Here is a 12,895-nt window from a genome sequence, read left to right on the forward strand (position 1 = left end):
CTGAGTAGAGAGATTCTATAGACAGAAAACAGGTTAGCAGTTACCAGGGACTGGGGGTGAGATGGGAGTGGAGAAGAAATGAAGAGTTATAGCTTGGGTTCAGGGTTGGTTTGAGAGTGATGAATCATCTTGGAACTAGTCACATAACTTTGAAAATACTCTAAAAGTCATCGAATTTCACATCTTAGAGAGTTTTATGACACATTAACTATAATCTCAGCAATGTTTTTTCAGTGATGCAGAAGAGGGCTGAATCTTTCACAACTGGTCAGTTATGACAGCGGCATCCATCTTCCCAGAGGACCACTCTGTGACTTAGATCCCACTGAACACATCGATCACTAAAGCAAGTGAAGAGCTCTCCAAAAAACATGGATGCTGTCCCGGGGAGGCCTGGAATACAGTGGGGCCACTGGTACCCAGAGTAAATTCATCTTCATTTCCTATACACGGGGTAGACAGGTAGAGTCTAGGCTGTTTCTCCCCCAAGGGGAGTTGGTGAGGGAACCCAGACTCTTGTCAAGGGCTCAGAGCTCAATATCAGGCTTCATATCAGGGAAAGGCCAGTGTGGAAGTTAACACATATACAAAAAAAGAAGATCTATGTTAATTAAGACTTTTATTTATAAATGCAAAGGAAACTCAAAGTTGCTAGGAAATTGAGAAAAACAATGTAAGCAAAGAAGGTAGACAAGATAATTAAATAGAACAATTGATTCCTGGATCAAACAGAAAATAGTAAGTGAAGAGAATTTTAAAATTAATACTCTAAGATAGATTTGAGAAGACATATGTTTTAAACAGGTGGATTTTAAAGAAAAAGTATATCCAGAAATTAAGAAAAATATTAATGATTGCTGAATATTAAAATAAAGATTCTTAGGACAACTGGAGAAATCAGTGGAAAAATCTCCTAGCATATAGAGAAAAAAGAAAGAATATTTGAAAAGGAGAGAGAGAGAGAAAATGGGGAGAAAAACCCATCAGAGAATTCAACATCGATTTAAAAGGAACTCTAAAGACACAGAATTTCCAAGTAGAAGAAAGGAAATAAAAGAGTCTCAGCAATAAGAAAACTATGAGTCTTTAGGTTGAACAAAAACCTTTAGGTAAAGATGTATGAAATCAGACTCGTAAGATTTCAAACTATAACGAATAAAAATCATCTAGGGAGGATCACAGGAATAAAAATTCTTAGTAACACAAGACTCTAAGGGAAAATATAGCAAAATCTTCAAAGCTAAAAAAAATTGTGGAGCTAGAATTTCAGAAGCTTATGGGCACCTTAGAGATGCAAAGATTTAGAGTCTTCACAATTAGCCTTTCTAAAAGCATTATTTGATGATTAATGGTCTCCTGTAGAAGGATCTGAGGAATCTGAGAGCACTAATCATCTAATACTTTCCAAAAGTACCTCAGGAGGTAGAGTTTAAACTTAAGTATGAAAGCAACAAGTACGAGAAATGTTTTGGGAAAAAAATCCAAAATAAAAAGACTGGAAATGTGAGAAGAAACAGGACAGGAAAGAACTGGAAGGCTTGACTGAACCCTGGTGTCCAGTGTGTGTGTGTGTGTGTGTGTGTGTGTGTGTGTGTGTGTGTGTGTGTGTACATGACAATGTGGGGGACTAGCAGCTCTGCCAGTTACTTCCTTCTCCCCAGCCCCTGCCACAGCACCACACCCATTTCCTCGGCAGAAGTACATCGTTTATTACTTGGTAGATGAAAAATATATATGCGAGTACATCATTGGCAGATATAGATAGAACCATCAAATCATTATAACTGAGGCCTCCATGGAACAGGACTTCAAAGTAGGAGGATGAAGTGGAAATTTTTGCTTTTGATTTGTACATTTTCATCTCCTTAAAAAATAGATGGTAATACATGGCAGTGTTAACTGGGATATATCAGAATGATATAATTATCAGTGGATTTAATTTTCTTGCTATTTTTCTGGAGTTACCACACCTCCTACAGTAACTACTATTCCTTCTCTTCACTAGAAACATGCTCCCGCTTCAGTTTGCAAGGGGAAAACACACAGCTGTTTAATGATTCACTAAATACCTAATAGTTTTTTATCTTGATCTCTGATTTATCAGAATTCAGACAAGGACTTTAAAACTCAGCCTCTTTTTCTTGCTGTTGTTTATTTTGAGATTATAATTTAATTACAGCGTTTCTTTCTTCCCCTTCCTCCCTCCCAACTGGCCTATATATCCTTTCCAACTCTCCTTCAAAGTCAAGGCCTCTTTTTTTCATTAATTGCTATTGTGTGCATACATGTATTTGTATATATACTTATATTCCTAAACGTAAGCTGTTGAGTCCATACAGTGTTACTTGTACGTATGTAAAACACAACTTTCTATAAAGCAATGCATCTCATTGCTATTAAAGAAGAGGAAAATATTAGTCACTCATATTTAATCCCACTACAAGATGCTCCTTTCCTCGATGCTTTATGAATGATGAGGCTCTCCAGCTAGATCTACCTATTATTAGAGGGGTCTACTTCTACCACTTCTACTGCTAACAGACAGAACGCCTAATTTCAGTTTCAACACTTTCAGGGATTATATCCCCCAGAAGCCCTATCTATTATGAGACAGCCATTTTTAGTAGACCTTTTTCTGCTTACTTAGCAAAACCCTTTCACCCTGGCATAACCCCACTCTCTTATCTTGGTCTTGCTTGCTAGAACTTTTCAGGACAAGTTGGGCAATGCTTTATCTTATATTTCTGTAATTATCCCCATACCTTACAGGTTTGGACTCAAGGTTGTTTTTGCTGTACCTCTGAATCTGACTTCAGCATTTCCATTATTTGTTTTAAAATTCAGTTTGTTCTGTCACTTGTTGTTTTCTGTGTCCTTCCCTGAAGATGAGTGTTTAAACAAACAGGTGTGGGGAGTCAGTTGGTCAGATGTTGCTTAAGCAGATTGACTGAGTTAAGACCAGATAGCACCATGCTAATGCCAAACAGCCAGAGCAGTGCTGGGAAGTCCAAGAACAAAGCAGCCCCTAGGTGGGGAGGAGAGGGGGCGGAGAAGAAAGGGAGTGGAAGTCTCAATGGAGACTGTGACAGGAAAAGTGGATGTTACTTTAGGATGAATTATGCTTCTGCTATGGAGAGGAGGAAGCAATTATTATGAGGGTTTTTTTTTTTTTTTGGTTTTTTTGAGACAGGGTCCTGGAACTCGCTCTGTAGACCAGGCTGGCCTCGAACTCACAGAGATCTGCCTGCCTCTGCCTCCCGAGTGCTGGGATGAAAGGTGTGTGCCACCAACGCCCGGCTATTATGAGATTATTTTTTTAGAAGTTAAATCTGTGCCTGCCATTCTTGGAATAGGGACCAAAACATTAAAATACAAATTTTAAATGAGTCCCCAGAGACTGGATTAAGACGGGTAGCCTAGGAGTGTGTTTGGTAACACATTGGTTTCTCTTCTCTGTAGAGATCTGCACTTTCAAGTTAAACATGATGTTTAAAGAGTGTGTGCTTCCCGCTTTCTTCACCTTTAAGTCCCAGGCTACAATTGGCTACAGGTGTAGAAGCAAGGGAATCTAATTTGCTTTTCTAAAAACCTCTTTAAAAGTGAGGACAGACAGAAGAAGAAAGAGAGGAAAAGCAGCGCAAGAAGCAGGTGGTAGATTTCGTAACCTCACAGCATCACAGGACCACTCAGTGGAGTTGGTTACCAGAGCTGGCCGAGATCTCCTCTCATTCCTCCTAGATCTCTGCTATGGCCCATGTTCCTCCCATTACTCCCCTGATCTGGCTTGTCACACGCATACTAGCTCTTCTTCTTTCCACCATGTGTGATCACCTGACTGGTAAATACTCTGGAAAAATGTAAAAACCCATTTAAGATCTAGGTTTTAGGAAGTAAGTGATGGTTAGATTGGTGCAAAAGGTAACACCATGTAGTTCATCTGCAACTCACGGTAGGTGTCAACTAATTACAGCCCCATGTTTTATCAGAGCACCTTAAAGATGGGTGATCCATTGTTGACATCTCAAATGCATAAAAGGTGATGCTAATTTGATCCCTCATTTGTGCTTAGGGAACTTAATATCCACAAGAATTCTGAGTCGCTCTTCTTATACCAAAACCAGAGCTACTTTGATTAAGAAATATGGCCAGTGAGACATAGGTAGGACTACAGCATGGTTCTGCTTGAAATAGTATTATCCATCAACTGGTTAGAGACTGGGACAAAGACACTAACCCAAAAGAAAGTGCCTCACCTCTACACCAAGAAACTAGAGTTTGAAAATAATCGAGCTACTGTACCTGCTTAGCAAGGTAAAATTTAGTTATAGACGACCTCTTAGTCCTGGATCGGTACACACTGAAAAGCTGCCATGGGGCCAGGAGCCAAAGAAAGCCCAAGGGAATCCACACGAGAACAGTTTGTTCAAAACACAGTGGCAGGTCTGCATCTTTTCTGTCCAGGAATGAGGAATTCTGGGGGACCAAAAGGAAAAACCAATGGATGCATATTCATACTTTTTAAAAGACGTCCATTCTCCAACATTCTCCACATGCTTCCAAACAGCTGGAATTCAACTCCATGTCTATAGCAAGCTTTACCTTTTATTTTTGTGTTCATCATTAATAATTATATACAATTAAAACAAAGTCACCATTTAATGATATTTAGGGGCTTTTCTGGCAATCCCACTTCTAAAACTTAGCTTCATATGATTTTAAGTGAATTTCTACACTGGCCAGTCTGCATAAACTCATTAAAACAGTTACCAAATTATAGGAAAAAGAAAGACTATTCCTCTGCCCAAAGGGAAGAACAGTTTCCCAGTGATAGGAACATGTCACCTGGTCTCTAGCACCATTTGAACACACTGGCAGATATTCTAACACGCAGGTACCAGACAGAGAGTATTTAGTCATACTATGACATTTAGACTATTATGACTGAGAAGGCTTATATCAAAACCAAGGGGGAAATGATACATTTCAGTGCAGGAATGACAAGGCATATGACAATGCATATGACAAGAAGCATATTTTATACTTTGCATGTAATAAATGAAAGTCTTGGGGATGGAGTTGGGGGGTAGGTAGCAGTTCCTGTATTGGAATCAAGTGAAGGTAGATTTATCTTTTTCCAAATGGTTTTGTAGACCTATTGGCACTGATGATTTAAAGGAAAGGTTACAGTGCTTGCCATGATGCTTTGTTGAATAATTCCCAGAGGGGGTTCTCAAGAGATGATTTGCTACCTTCTAATAGAGTTCACATCCTGGCCTTGGAGGCCTAGCATTTTAAGTTCTTCCTGATATATTAAGGACTGTCTGTAATGTCACTCCTGCTCCTCCCATCACTATGGAAGGACACCAGCCTCTAGAATCTAGAATTCAGAAAACTCACCTAACACGATGTAAGAGTTTGCAGGCAACACTCAAAATCTCACTTTCTATCTACTAAGCCATTTGGTGATGTGCTCTGTCTTGAAAGTGCTCTGCATGGGCTATTCTTGTTTAACCCTAACCCTCCCCAAAGACAAGGCCCTTTCTTCAGTGCTGTTCTTCCTGTAAAGACAGTGTTACCCAGTTCTAATAATTAGAAAAGTATCTCTGGTCAGGTATGGTGGTGGAGCACACCTTTAAGCCTAGCAGTCCAGAGGCTTGAATCCCTGTGAGTTCAAGGACAACCTGGTCTAAATAGGGCATTCCAGGCCAGCCAGAGCCATAGAGAGAGGCTCATAATGCCCAAATTTATAGTCCTGGTCTCAATTTACTGTCCATACCCTTGGTTGACAATACCTTTAGAACATACTATTATCATCTCAATGTCAGAACGTTCTCAAAGGATTCAGACATGTGACTTCTACTCTTCCTCCTGCCTACAAACTGTAATTCAACAATCCCCATTCCTAGCACTGAAGAAAATCCATTTTCTCCATTTCTCTTATAGAAGGTGCTTCTGGAGCTAGGCAGTCCAAGAAAATCAACAGCTAAAACAGCTGAAGAATAAAGTAATGTCTTCCCTAGATGATGTGATCAAGTGGAAAAACTGAGCTTTTGTTCTTAAACAAACTAAACTTTAGATCAAATATACTTCTAAGTTTACTGGTTCATAACTGATCACCATGTTTGCAAAGAGAAAACATGAGAATAAATGTAAATTCTCACCCAAAAAGTAGAGTTGCAGAACTCCTCCATAATGACGTCCAGAGCACTTCTGTAATGAAGATTTTCCTATGATTGTGTTGTTTCTTCTTTACCCTTTTCCTCAAGGAAAGCAGATGGTAAGAGGCAATGGGCTTTTTCCATTCTCATGTCCCAGTTAAAGGCAGGGCTCCTGAACTTTCATCCTAACCACTTAATAGTTAACTTCCCCAGTGTATGCTGACGTCATTCCAGTGGATAAACATGTGGCTGGGGATATCCAGGTACAGAGAGACTTACAGTCCTCAAAACCCCTGTAATGTGCCCAGTGTACAGGAGCCAATCAAAGATGTTAGTGCGGTTGGCAAGTCAGAAGCCCAGTACGCTTTTCTTCTCCTGAGTTTAGTTACCTACAAAAACGACAACAGAGGGACCTGCATGTCAACATGTGGGGCTCCACTGCTGTCTGAACTCTGCTGGGAGTTCACAGAAATCTTAAAATACGCATTCCTCTGAATTTTCAATGAAGAACATATAATAAACATTAACATGGCTTAAGATAATATAAACTTCATTTGAAAAGGTTGAGTTATACAAAAGAACAAAAAGCACCGGGAAACAACAAAAAAAAGTGTGGCAATTCCGTTTGCCTAGAGACAAATGACAGGATTTCCTTAAATTACAAACTCTCCTAAGACCTTGAAGGTGTGGTTCAAGTCCAACCATGCAAACCTCTAGGGATGTTCCTGTTCTGTCAAGTGAGGCTTTTTATTTTCTTAGCGAATGTTCCCTTTTTGAGAGCTACCATGCATATTCAAAGGCTGTACTATAAAAGGCTGTAAGACATAATAAAGGAGTCAGAAAGCTGGTCTATGAAAGAGAATTTCTCTTAATTTCTTCAATTGTAGAGATGCAATTTAAGACTTTATTCAGCTTGGCAAAAGGTGTCTACCACCCAGCTACAGCCACAGCCACCAAATCTCCCCTTATGTGTCTTCAAAAAAGTCTTTTAACAGCCCAGTGTGTGCACATAGTTTCATAAGGTTCTACTGTCCAGTGACATAGCTGCACTAATCTGTGTGTCATTTGCAGTTTCATCCTTGGTTATTGATGTACCACTACAGCTAATCATACGGATATAATTAAGTGACAGGGAATGTTTAATCATAATGACTCAGGAGAAAACATGTACTACATTATTGGTAACAAGCAAAGTCTTACTAATAAGTTATTAATTGAATAAGCTAGTAAAGAACTTTTTAAAAATTTACAGATGTTCAATGACTAAGATAACTCAAGAATTTTGCACTTTTGGTTAATGATTATATATGTAAGGAAGGTTTCCTTTCTTGTGTAATGCTCAGACACCCAGAGTAAAGTGGCAACAGCAAAAAGAATGCTTTTCCCTTCATATTAGCATAGTAATCTTCTACCTACACAAAATTAAAAATTTTGACTATGAAAAGAATTTTGGCTATGAAATAGGAAAATACTTTCTCCCATCAAAGGTAATCTGGATATTCTCATATTGCTAAACAACATTGATTTTTTGTTGTTGTTGTTTGTTTTAGAATGTACAGGAGCCGAGGGCTGGAGTGTAGCTTAATGATGGAGCACTTATCTATGTGCAAGGCTCTGAGTGTTAAGTCCAGTAGTTAAAACAACAAACAAACAAATCCATGGATCAAAGAAAGATATACAGGCAATAATTAACAACACTTTAAAAATCATTTTCCTTTCAATTACTAAAACATAGAATATAGTGAAATTCCTCTTGAGGGATAAATTGCAAAGAATATATTTAAGTAATAAATGAACTCATTAGACTTAAAGCCTGCCCCAAGTAGGGTAATTACTAAAAGAAAGTTTATGTTGTCTTTAAGGTCATACTTTTAAATTTATAAAAGTTGCAAATGGGCAAAGGTGCTCGCCACAGGAGCCTGGCAGCTTCAGTTCAATTCCTGGAGACCACATCACGGCGAAACGAGAGAACCAGCTCCACAAAGTTGTCCTCTGATCTGTAGAGTCACGTCCTGGCACACTGGTATGTGCACACACACAAAATTAAAACCATAACAATCATAGAAGTTATCAATAGCACAGAGTCATATTCCTAGAAGATTCAAAGGATACACTTTTGTTTAAGAGGTTGTGGGTTTTGGGGGGAGGGGTTTTTGTTTGTTTGAGATAGGGTCTTACTGTGTAACCTAGGCTAGCTGGAACATCTAATCTTCAAGCTTCAGCCTCCTGCAAGTGCTGAGATGACAAGCAACTTTTAACCTTTAACACACTAGACAAAATGGAATGTCTCATGCAGTGTTCTTTGGACAGCAAGATATCAACATATAAAAGCAATAAGTTTTTAGATCTTTACTTCACACATCCCATAAAATATAACCTTGACAAATCATAACACAACAGAAGCAAACAGACTAGCATGAGAAGAAATGCAGGAGAAGGGAAGATCCTCTTCTGGGTTCTGAAAAACAGAAGGTAATATAGGAAATGGGAAAACATGGTTTACCATTTTTCAAAAGGGAATTTCTAAACAAATACTGATAAAAAGTAGCCATATGGAAGGTTTATCTGACATAAGTAAAATACAGAGGGGACACTTTAAGCTATAACATCATGGAGAAACATATACTTTACTAGCATTAAGTGCAAGTAAACTATATAATTTTTCTTGAGAAAAGGTCTCATTATATTGTCCAAACTGGCATCAAACTCCTGCCTTTTTCCCAAGTATATGGGAATACAAGAATAGGACACTGCCTAGCAAGAAATTAATAGCCATTGCTTTCAGGAGAACTAGACAACTGAAGGAGATGACATGATCCTGCCCGTAAGATTTGAACAGTGTAGAATATTAGTTCCCAAGTCATCATCAATGGGACCTGGGGAGCAAAATACTTGTTAGACAAAGTTAAATCCCAGCAAGAAGCACTACCTTGACATATGCCTTTGAATTCTATCAACTGCCTTCTAGAGCTGATGACTAGACTTAGTATAGAGAATAATGTGAATTGACAACATGAAAATGGTCAAATTAGTAGGCTCAAGAAAATTTACTAGACAAATATCTTTTTTTGTTTTTCGAGACAGTGTGTCTCTGTATTGTTTTGGAGGCTGGCCTGGAACTCGCTCTGTAGATCAGGCTGGCCTGGAACTCAGAGATCCACATGCCTCTGCCTCCTGAGTGCTGGGATGAAAGGTGTGAGCCATCAATGCCCGGCTAGACAAATATTTTTAAGCCTACTGGCATAACTTCAAAATACTCGTGTGTTTATATATACACATACATAAAAAACCCATACATATACATAGAAAATTTGCAAGTACTTTTGTTAGCAATTGGCTTTTATTTGTTTAAAGACAACTTTGAAGGTCTATTAATTAGTAATTTTAAGGAGTTTGAACTAAGAGTCCCATATTTTATTTAAATGATACCTTACAATGTGTAATTTAAATTTTAAATCTTCTACTATGGAGGCTGTATCTAAAGAGCAGCAGGTACATTGTGGGCATACAAATTCGGGCTAAACAGTGGGGGCTTGGGCAGTTTGTGGGGCCGCTGGCAGTGGGGCCACTATTTATCCCTAGTGCATTAACTGACTTTGTAGAACTCATTCCCTATGGAAGCAACACCTTGCTCAGCCTAGATACAGGGGGGAGGGCCTGAGTCCTGCCCCAAATGAGACCTTGGTAATTCCCCATGGGAGACCTCATCCTCTCTGAGGGTTGGATGGGGGTCTGGAGGATGGTGGAGGGAGTGGGAGGATGGGAGGGAGAGGGAACTGGCATAGGTATGTAATTTTAAATTCAATATAAATAAAATATATATTTTAAAATGCTGTCCTCAAAATGATTTTTGGCATGAGAGACAACTGTGCTGTATCGTCATTTACTTAAGAGATTGCTTCCCTGTGGCCTCTAAAGACAGGAAGGACTGTCTCCTCAGTATCTTGTGATTAGACCCTTGAGAATGAGTTACGGAATGAGCAAACATGGTGACTGCCTACAAAACGGTGCCCTATCTTCACAGAAGCAACAGGCTTTGGAGAAATCTCAGGTCTAAAGAGCATTCTCTGAGAAGCAGACTTAAACTCAGAGTGGCTTCAACAAACTCCATTGAACCTGTGAGGCCTTTGAACTCAGTCAAACCAAGGGGCTTAGCCTCCTCACTAGTAAGACTGAATTTCCGAAGATAAGCTATCTTTGCAAATTATTGACTCACTACATAGCTTTAGTTTTCTCAGCTCCTAGCAACAGCTAGACAAGGAGCTGTGTTTTTTTTTTTTAATAGTTTAGGACCTCTTGCAAAGGTTATGACTAAATCAATGTGCTTTGAATGAAATATTTTTTGTTTTATGTAACTTAACCCCTGGGAAATTACAATCCACAGAATTCCAGTGGCTCTATTTCATATGCCTGTCTCTGATTTTGAGCTTTATTCTTTTTAAAAAATGCATTTTATATGTCTGAGTGCTCTACTTGCATGTATGCCTGCATGACAGAGGAGGACATCGGATCCCATTACAGATGGTTGTGAACTACCATGTGGTTGCTAGGAATTGAACTCAGGACCTCTGGAAGAGTAGCAGTGCTCCTGACTGCTGGGCCATCTCTCCAGCCCCCACCCAGCTTTATTCTTAAATAGGTGTGAGATGACTGCAATATCTTCAGGATTCAGCTCTAGATACAACATATATTAAGAGAAAGGAACACTTTCAGGAGGGTTTCCAGAATTAGAAGCAAACTTTCCGGCACCTTAAATGATACAAGTTCCTCGATAAGGCCCATCTCTGAATCTGTGGTCGAAGATGACCTTCTCTAAGGCAAAGATGTTTCATGGAAAAGATTGAGAAGTTTTGTTCCAGTACAGACTCAAGATAATACAGGAACAAACTCTATTTACTTTCATATCAGAAAGGGACTTAAACTGGTTTTTTAAAATACACAGAATATGACAAAAATACAAATGAAAAGAGAAAAGATTAAGCAACAGATAGGTCATTTGTGCGAAATTCACTTTCTGCTTCCATCTACACAAATGCTGCAAATTTGACTCTGCTGTTCTTATCAGTCAATGAAGAGAGGGAGACAGTAATTTAGTCAAGCCTTGTTTGGTTCTAAGTAACAGAGATCCAAATAAATAAAACTGGAATCAATTTTTAAAATTCTAAATCTAATAGAAAAGTTGATGAGTGGATCTAGCTTTGGAGAGATTCGTCAAGAGGCTACTGAGAGATACAAATTAGAGAATAAGAAACAGTGCTTTGCTTTCACTGATGTTGTCACTCATATTATCTATTCCTTGACTCCATTTCAAGCATAGTTTTGGGGGTCATAGGTATGAAATGTTGTGGACCAATCTAGTAAAACCTTCTTCACATATTTCCTTTTTAAAAATCAACTTTATTAAAATATACAATTCAATTGCTTTGTGAGAAAATTATTTTTCAGCCTATTCCAAGTTATACAATAACCATCATCACAACCAATTTGGCAACCATTTCTATCATCCCCTAAAACAAAATAAATAAAATCCCCAAAGAAAAAAAAATAAACCTCATATCCAATTCAGAGTTCCTTCTTGTTTGCAGAACCACACTGGGGAACAAAGAAGCATTCCTATCATCATTTTTCCTTGTTTGTCAAGGCCTCAATCTAGGATTGAGGCTGACAGGCAAGGTCCAAAAGAAAAGGTGCCAAGGTCATTTTACTGAGCTGGGAGAGTATCACCTTTTTGTTTCCAGGATGAGGTACTTTTGAAGGGCTAAAACTGTAAAAAACAAACAAACAAGCAAAACTCTAAAATGAGATGGTTGTCAATCTATGAGCTGATGCTGTAACTCACTTTTTCTTTGTTAGTATGCATACTTGTATAAAAAATGAAGTGCATAATTCAGTTTTGTTTGGCCAAAGGCCATCCACTACATAACTTTGTTATAGTTGATTTCCAGGTGTCTAACTCTTCAAATCCTGCCTTTCAGAAGGTCTTCCTTGGTTCAATCCAGATATTTGCTAGTCTGTGCAAAAAAGTAGTTCCTTCCATGGTCTTCCACTATTTGCAAACTTAAGCTTGATTGATGAGTTATGGTGGTTTATAACCAAATAGTGAAATATAAGGTCAAGTTCCCATTCTAATAATTAGTAAATAATCTGTAAATCAGCATTTTAGCACCATGTAGAAAATTTAGCTCTCAATCAACATTTTTACCTAAAGATTTTAACTCAGATCATTCTTAATTCCTACTTGACTAGGAGATGCAAAGTGGTTATTCTCTAAGGGATAAGTAATATTACCACTCTAAGGGATAAGTAATATTACCATGAATATCCATGTATCAAGTTTTTGTATAGACACTTATATACTTTTAGTTCCTTGGATATGTAATTGCTGAGTCATACTGCATCTCTGTGTTTAACACTCTGATGAATTCCCAGACTGTTCTACAAAAATAGCTGCACCATTTTACACTCCCATTATTAGTACATGAAGGTTCTAGTTTCTTTTCCAGCACTTGGAGTAATCATCTTTGGGCAAATAAAGGGTAATTTATTGTGGGTTCCATTTGCAGTTCCCCTAGTGACTAAAAAAATGGTAACTATTTGTAACTTTCATTTAGAAATTTCTATTTAAATCATTTGCTATTTTAAAATTAGATTGTTTTTCATGATTTGAGTTTTAAATGTTTTTTATATATTCTAGCTACTATGCATTATCAGACATGACTGTAAAGATTTTCTCCCAT

General features: G+C 38.2%; 1 protein-coding gene across 1 annotated transcript in view; it reads right to left on the reverse strand.

Annotated features, from left to right (window-relative positions):
• Positions 1-6,584, reverse strand: part of Abcc2 (ATP binding cassette subfamily C member 2) — a 53,751-nt gene extending 47,167 nt beyond the window's left edge. Inside the window, exons 1-2 of the mRNA XM_005063560.4 lie at positions 6,162-6,584; positions 4,300-4,473 (exon numbers count right to left, since the gene is read on the reverse strand). Of these exons, the coding sequence (XP_005063617.1) occupies positions 4,300-4,473; positions 6,162-6,191 (204 nt within the window). The 5' untranslated portion in view covers positions 6,192-6,584. The remainder of the gene's footprint in view (positions 1-4,299; positions 4,474-6,161) is intronic.
• Between the last annotated feature and the right edge of the window lie 6,311 nt (positions 6,585-12,895).

This window comes from Mesocricetus auratus, unplaced genomic scaffold, assembly GCF_017639785.1.
Source record: "Mesocricetus auratus isolate SY011 unplaced genomic scaffold, BCM_Maur_2.0 Super-Scaffold_4256, whole genome shotgun sequence".
Taxonomy (NCBI): Eukaryota; Metazoa; Chordata; class Mammalia; order Rodentia; family Cricetidae; genus Mesocricetus; species Mesocricetus auratus.